An 8,039-nucleotide genomic window follows, 5' to 3' on the forward strand; every position below is an offset into this window, starting at 1 on the left:
TTTCTTTGAACTTGTGTATTTATTTAATGAGAGCAACAAAGAGACCAGAGCTTTGCCATTCCAGCACGAGAAATACGGGGGCTCAAACTTGGGACCTCATGCATGCAAGTCTTGGCCTCCACCACTGCTCCACCTCCCCGGCTGTGTTTGTTCTTTGTTCTTTTTTTTTTTTTTTTTTGGTGCCAGGGAATGAGCCCAAAGCCTCTTTCACACACAATACTGCTGAGTGCCTTCTCCAGCCCAATTTTTTATTCTTAATTATAGGAAAAAGAGAAAGAGAACGAGAGGAGAGAGAGAAGAAAGAGAAGACATCACAGCACTGCTCCACCCCTACAGTGCTCAACCAGGCACACCACCAGCTGGTGCCCAAGGCATAACTTTTTTACAAGTCACTCCCCCCTTTATATAAAAATATTTATTATTTTTTAAATATATATTTTGATTTTTCTATTACTGAATACAGACAGAGAGAAACTGAGAGGGGTGGGGGTGGTAGAGAAGGAGAAAGACTGAGAGACACCTGCAGCCCTGCTTCACCACTTGTGAAGCTTTCCACCTGCAGGTGGGGACCAGGGCACTGAATAAAAAGATTTATTGATTTATTCATCAATGAGAAGGGGGGGAGAGGGAGAAAGAGAGAAGGAGAGAGTGCCAAAAAAAATCACTCTGGCACATGCGATGCCAGGGATTGAACTGGAAGCTCATGCTTGAGGGCCCAGAGCTTTAGCCATTGTGCTACCTCCCCGCCCTCTTCTCCCTCTCAGCCCTGACTATGGGTAGCTTGAACCTGGGACCTCTTGTATGCAAGTCCTGTGAACTACCGATGCACCCCCTCCCAGAATGCTTTGCTCCACTCCAGAAAAAGCTGCAACCGGACAGGCTCACACGCCGCAAAGCCCGTCCTCACACTGTGCTCACTGCAGAGGGCTCCAGTCCACTGCTGTGTTGTGCAACCACCACTGTCTCATTCCAGAACATTGTCACCACCACCACCCTGCAAAGCACCCTGGGCTCACAGCAGTCACTCCACATTCCACTCCCCTAGCCCAGGCCTTGGTGACCACTAATCTACTTTCAGTCTCCATGGCTTTACCCGGTCTGCAGTTCTCCCCAGAAACTGGACCCCACTCTCACACTTCACCCATGCCGTAGCTTTCATTCTGCCCGGCCTTTGAAACCTCCTTCTTTTTAGTATGATTATTTCCTACTAGAGCACTGCTCAGCTCTGGCTCCTGGTGTTGCTGGGGATTGGACCTGGGACCGCAGAGCCTCAGGCATGAGTCTTTTGCAGAACCACTGTGCTGTCTCTCCAGCAAGCACCCTCCCCAGCTTTTTTTTTTTTTTGAAAGAATTTATTTATTCATGAGAAAGACAGGAGGAGAGAGAAAGAGAACCAGACATCACTCTGGTACATGTGCTGCTGAGGATTGAACTCAGGACCTCATGCTTGAGAGTCTGATGCTTTATCCACTGTGCCACCTCCCGGACCACTTTTTATTATTATTATTTCTTAAAGAATTATTTATTAATAAGTGAAAGAGAACCAGAGCATCACTCTGGCACATGCAGTACCAAGGATCAAACTCAGGACATCATCCCTGGGGGTCCGATCTGCCAGTCAACTTCCTTCTTTTTTTTTTTTTTTTTTTTTACAATTGAGTAATAGGGGACAGGTGGTGGCAGACATCGTTAAGAGCACATGTCACCATGTGCAAGAAGCTGGGTTCGATCCCCTGCTCCCACCTGCAGGGGACATTTCACAGGTGGTAAAGGAGGTATGCAGGTATTTTGTTTGGTCTCCCCCCCATCTTTGTATCTCCCCATCCCTTCTTGACTTTTCTTTGTCCTAACAAATAAAAGGGAAAAAAAAAAAACCCACTGGGAGCAGTGGATTTGTAGTGCTGGCACTGAGCCCTGTTGGTAATAAAAAAGTTAATAAAAAAATTTAAAAAGTTGAGTAATATTCCGTCTGGAAGATCACATTTTGTTTCTCCAGCCACCTTGGTTCCTTTAATGAATAAATGCTCCCCCCTACACACACATCAGGGCTTTGCTGGGGGGGGGTGTCATGTCTGCACAATTCTACTGCTCTTAGCAAACCTTTTTTTTTTTTTTTGAGGTAGCAGGTAAAGGACAGAGAAAGGGGAGACAGTACAGCACAGTCTCACTGCCTGTGAAGCTTCCCCTTTGCATGGTGTTCCCATGTGCTGAGCAGGGAATTGAACTTGGGTCCTCACGTGTGGTGATGTGTATGTTCTATTGGGGGAGCTCTTCCTCTTTTTTTTTTTTTTTTAAATCAATCTATTTGCTTTCATGGGGGAATGGGAACAGGGAGGCTGGGTGGTGGTGCACCTAGTTAAGCACACACATTACAGTGCTCAAGGACCCAGGTTCCAGTCCCCAGTCCTCACCTACAGGGGGAAACTTCACAAGTGGTGAAGCAGGGCTGCAGGTGTCTGTCTGTCTCTCCTCTATCTCCCCTTTCCCTCTCAATCTCTGTCTCTATCCAAAATAAATAGATTAAATGTTAAAAAAAAAACAAACAGGTATGAGGGCACAGCTCAGCTCTGGTTTGTGGCAGTGTCAGAGATTGAACCTGAGACCTCAGGGCATGCACGTCTGGTGCTTTACCACTGTGCCATCTCCAGGCCCCTCTGATCACCTGTTGATGAGCCTCTGGGTTGCTTCTGGGGGCTCTCATGCTCAACACTACTGGGCACATGGGAGGCAGGGGACTATGAGAAGGGCAGCTGACACTATGTGCATCTCCTGCCCCTCCCTGGCTTTCTCGCCCAAACACACTGTCCCCCAAGCTGGAGTTTCCTCCTCTGTCCCCAGGCTCCCCTCTGGCTATTTCTATTTCTTTCTGGCAGTTTCTATTTCTTTCCCAAGCTGCCCCATCCAGTCCCTTTGGGAATCCTTCAAAAGTTACCCACCCCACACCCAGCCCCTTCCTCCTTACCACCCCTTTCTCACCCAGGTCCAGCTGACACCTCTCCTTGAGAACCCTCTAGTTGACTCCCCAATTTCCCCACCTCCTGGGTCCCCTGTTCTTCACAGAGCAGAGGAATTATTTTCAAACATCCATCAGTTAGTCCTGGATCCCAAACCTTCCCACTATTCTAACTCAAAGCCACATGGGTCCCTGTCCTTGACTCCCTCTCACCTCCCACCCTTCCTTCCTAACTTCCTCCCCCAGGTCCAGACACACTGGTGGGGCATGGGGAGGCTCATTTTTTTTGGGATACACAGCAAGATGGCTGCGGCCCCAGGCCCTCTGCCCACATCCTGCCTAGGGTTCTCTTTCTTTCCCAATTGTGCCCTTGATCCCTTGAGATTCCACTATGCTGTTAGGTCCTCAGTGAAGCCCTCATTCCTCTGGCCTCTCTCCTCCAATGTCTGGATCTCCCCTGGCCCCTCTCTCTTTCTCTTTTTTAAATTAATTAATTAATTTCCCTTTTGTTGCCCTGGTGGTTTTTTTATTGTTGTAATTGATGTTGTTGTTGTTAGACAGGACAGAGAGAAATGGAGAGAGGAGGGGAAGACAGAGAGGGGGAGAGAAAGATAGACACCTGCAGACCTGCTCCCCAGAAGCGACGCCCCTGCAGGTGGGGAGCTGGGGGCTTGAACCATTTCTCTCTCTGATAGCACATCCCTTATAGTTTTATTTTCTCCTTTTGGTCCTTACCAGGGCTTCACGACTCCAGACCAACTTTCATGGCATAAAGAGAGGAAAGGCACCACAGCACCGAAGCTTCCCCAGTGGGATGGAGGCCAGGCACAAACCTCACATGTGACAAAGCAGGCACCCTCCCAGTTAATTTTATTGGTTTCATATGAGATAGAGCTAAGCGGGAAAGGGAGAGGGAGAGGGAGGAAGGGGGGATAGGAGGAGAGGGAGAGGGAGGAAGTGTAGGAGAGGAGGAGAGGGGAAGGGGGAAGGGAGAAAGGAAGGGAGGGGGAGAGGGAGGAAGGGGGGATAGGAGGAGAGGGAGAGGGAGGAAGTGTAGGAGAGGAGGAGAGGGTAAGGAGGAAGGGAGAAGGGAAGGGAGGGGGAGAGGGAGAGAACAAGCAAATAGAGCACTACTCCAGCACGGGTAGAGCCTGGGGTCAAACCCAGAGCCTCAGGCATGCAAGTTTCACATTCTCCCAGCAGAGCTACTTCCCCAGTCACTTCTCTGTGTTTATGTTCACCTCCCTCAAGGCTTGGGAGCTCCCAAGGGTGGGGACTGGAGTTCCCCACTGAAGCCCCAGGGCCTAAAGGTATCTGCCATTGTCCAGGAAAATTCCTCAGTGAGCAGAGCACAAGACTTACATGCTGGAAGCTGCCAGTATGATCTCTAAGGCCATCTGGGCCAGAGCAGTGCTCTGATTCCTCTCTTGTGTAAAACCCTAACTCGTATGCAATAAATAAGACGAATGAAAGAAAAATAAGAGACTTGGGACCAGCAAGATAGGTGGCCCTAAGGGTGAGTGCCTGCTCCGTTACTTGAAAGCCCCACATGCAAGTCCAGCCCACACTGCACTGGAGGAAGCTTCAGTGCTGTGCTGTCTTTCCCTTTCTCCCTTTGTCTGTCTCTGAAAAAGTCGTCCTGGAGCAATGAAGCCCCAGTGACAACAACAATAACAAAAATAAAGAGAGACTTAAGAGGTGGCTGGGCGGTGGTACACATGGTAGAGTGTACACATTTTCGTGCACAAGGACCTGGGTTCAAGCCCCTGGTCCCCACCTGCAAGGGAGAAGCTTCACAAGCGGTAAAGCAGGTTTGCAAGTGTCTCGCTTTCTCTCTTTTCTCAATTTCTCTCTGTCCTACCTAATAAAAAGAAGAGAGCAGGGGTAGACAGCATAATAGTTATACAAAGAGACTCTCATACCTAAGCTCTAAAGTCCCAGGTTTAATCCCCCACACCACCATCATAAACCAGAGCTGAGCAGTGCTGGGGGGGGGGGGGCATAGGGAGGAGGAGAAGGGGGATGATGGGAGGCTGGGAGGTAGTGCAGAGGATAAAGTGCTAGAGTCTCAAGGTCCTGACTTTGATCCCTGACAAAGCATGTGCCGGAGCAGTGCTGTGGTTCTCTTTCTTTCTAACTAATAAATAAATCTTTTTTTTTTCTTAATAAGAAATGAATACATAGGACTAGATGACAGCTAGTAGGGTGTGTGCCTTGCTGTTCCTGCACCCTGAGTTCAAGCTCCTGTACCACCAAGTGGGAGGTGCCACGGAACTGGAGAAAGTTGTGATATCTCTGAAATTAAAAAATATGAAGAGTCGGCCCACGAGAGATGATACTACACACACACACACACACACACACACACACACACACCAGCCAGTTGCAACGGACAAAAATCTTCTTTACATCTTGACTCAAATAACCTTTTTTAAAGGACCTTGATTCAAACCACCTCTTTTTTTTTAAAGATTTTTTTTTTTTTAATTCACCCCCTCCAAGTCTGTTGGGATGAAGGGTCCATCAGGCGTAAGGTGTCATTCTCCTTGGAGTTTGCTGACAAGAAGCTGAAGCCTCACAAGTGAAACCACATGGGGGAGGGGTGTCACCTGAACTCGCAGGTATCAGAGGCTCCTCCTAACACCTGTCCCCCCTCCCACCCACATCCCCCTAGCTCCGCCCCTTGCTAAACGAAAGCCCATCACACAGTTTCTGGAACTGACAGTTTCCACCTCTTCCTGCCTGCTGAGCAGCGACTAGAGGCCAGATCCTTGCAGACCCACTAGATCCCCAAACCATCACGGAGTGCGGTCCCCAGATCCAGCCCCACCGTGAGAACAATGGCCAAGGTGGGTCCCTTTTGGAAGGCTTCACTCATCAGCAGGAGAGTGCGACAACAGTCCTTCCTGACAGATGAGGAAACCCAGAGAAGTCCCTCACTCAAGGTCACCGGGCTAGGAAGTGACAAGGCTCCGGTCCTTGTTCCCCTGTGCGGACGTGGTCCCTGGGGAGCGCGTCCGCTCGCTCCGGGCCTGTTCCCTGACCCCTGACCCCTGACCTCTCTCTAGAATCAGGCCTCCCCCACCCTGCAGCTTCCTAGACCGCCCCCCGACATACACACACAGCCCCTTCTTTGAGCTTGGGGCTCCCCCTTCCCTGGCACACACCCGCAAGCACCCCCGCTTCGAAACGTCCCCGTCTTTGCCGTCGCCCTCTCCCCACCCTCTGGGGTCTCAGTTTCTCCACCTTTGACTCTGCTTCTGAGACGCTTGCTTGCTTTCTTTCTTTCTTTCTGTTTTTATTTTTTTTTGGGGGGAAGGGGCTCCTTCCTTGGGGACCCTCACTCCAGCCCCCCACGTCTGTCGTGCAGCCCCGCAGCCTTTCACCTCTCCGCAGCGCCCCCCCACGAGCACCCAGGAGCCTGTGTGACCCGGCAGGCCCCTTCCCCACCCGTGACAGCCCCTCGCCCGGGCCCTGCAGCCCTGTCCCCATTCGGCTTCTCCGCCTCGTCCTCCGCCCCCCTCCTCCCACTCCGTGGCTCCGAGGCGCCCCCCCCCCGGCACCTCCTCCCGCTTTTCTGTCCACATCAGGGATCTCGCACGAAGCCCCAGGCCTGCTGTCGCCCCCCGGGGGACCCCACGAGGCTCTTCTTCCTCCAGACCCTCCCGCGTCGTCACCCCAGAAGGCGCCCGTGACACCCCGGGCCCCTCCACCCCCCGGTCCCCTAAGCTCTTCGCGATCCGTCCCCGCCGCGCCCGCAATGGCTCTCGATCCCGGAGACCCCCCCCAAGACCCCCGATTCCCGCACCCCCCTCCCCGCACCCCCCGAGCGCGTTCTCACAGTTCCGGATGTCGGAGATGAACACCGCGAGCCCCCGCATCCCATCGCCCTTGGACACGGCCGGCATGATGGCGGTGGTGACGGCTGCGGGCCTGGCCGGGCACGGAGCAGCGCGGCGGGGGCCGGCGGGCGGCGACCGGGAGAGAAGGACCCCAGGCGGCGCCGAAGAGCCGAGCCGGCCAGGGGGAGGGCGGGCGGGCGGGCGGGCGGGCGGGCGGGCTGGCCGTGGCCCCGCCCCTGACCTCGCCCCGCCCCTCCGCCTGGCCCACTACTCAGGCGTCTATTGGCTGACGAGCCTGTCGCTCAAATGCGGGCCCACCTCCACTCCGTTTCTCATTGGCCATTGGACAAAGGCACGTCGAAACCATTGGTCCACCGCCCCGCTATTTCCGTTCGAGAGTGCGAGGAGGGGGCGTTGCCCTCGGGGCGGGCGGAGTTGGGTGACGTGTTTGGGACCGCCCCCTCGGCGACGCCAGAACTGAGGGTGATTGGATCCCGCTGCTCTAGGGCTTGACGTGCGGGAAGGCGGAGGGGAGGGGCTTAGGGAAGCGGGACAGACATTGACGGAAACCAATAGGAGGGCAGGTCGCCCCCGCAGGCGTCGGGAATTGGTCGATCCTGTCGGACTGTCACTCAGCTGGACTGGGATAGGTGCAGAGGCGCCTGCAATTCCCTGCTGCAGAGAAGGGCTTGGGAGGGGTTGGAGAGTCGGAGGTGTTTACTGCGCAAGCGTCTCTCTGTTCCCTATTTCTGCCTCCCCCCTTTCCACCCCAAGTCCTTAGATCCGCTTCCAGGAAGACTCCGCGGACCCCCCTCCCCCGCCCGGCTTCGACTTCGGGACTTGACTTGTCAGCAGACTAAGAATCGCAGCAGGAGACGAATTCTAGCCTAGAGCCATTGAGCAGAGGTTAACACTGAGGCCCAGAGAGGCTGACCTACTGCCCGAGATCACACAGCTCACAAGTGACAAAGCTGGGATTTAAACTCTTTTTGCTGTTGGCTGCATTGCTCTCTGCCTATAGTCACACACACACACACACACACACACAATTAAAAAATAACTCATTTTCATGTATAGCAGCGGCTATCAGATCAAAATCGTGTCTCTCGGGAGTCGGGCTGTAGCACAGCGGGTTAAGCGCAGGTGGCGCCACGCAAAGCACAAAAAAGCGCCGAAAGAATCCTGGTTCGAGCCCCCGGCTCCCCACCTGCAGGGGAGTCACTTCACAAGTGGTGAAGCAGGTC

The 8,039-nt window shown here is 53.3% G+C and overlaps 1 protein-coding gene across 3 annotated transcripts in view; it reads right to left on the minus strand.

Annotated features, from left to right (window-relative positions):
* Positions 1–7,006, minus strand: part of AP2A1 (adaptor related protein complex 2 subunit alpha 1) — a 44,771-nt gene extending 37,765 nt beyond the window's left edge. For 2 of the 3 annotated variants that reach the window (XM_060173542.1, XM_060173534.1), the window contains exon 1: positions 6,795–6,988. In XM_060173542.1, coding sequence (XP_060029525.1) covers positions 6,795–6,861 — 67 coding nt within the window. In that variant the 5' untranslated portion in view covers positions 6,862–6,988. Of the gene's footprint in view, positions 1–6,794 lie in introns of all 3 variants that reach the window. The other variant, XM_060173551.1, reaches the window with a different exon arrangement.
* Positions 7,007–8,039: the final 1,033 nt, after the last annotated feature.

This window comes from Erinaceus europaeus, chromosome 2, assembly GCF_950295315.1.
Source record: "Erinaceus europaeus chromosome 2, mEriEur2.1, whole genome shotgun sequence".
NCBI classification, from domain to species: domain Eukaryota; kingdom Metazoa; phylum Chordata; class Mammalia; order Eulipotyphla; family Erinaceidae; genus Erinaceus; species Erinaceus europaeus.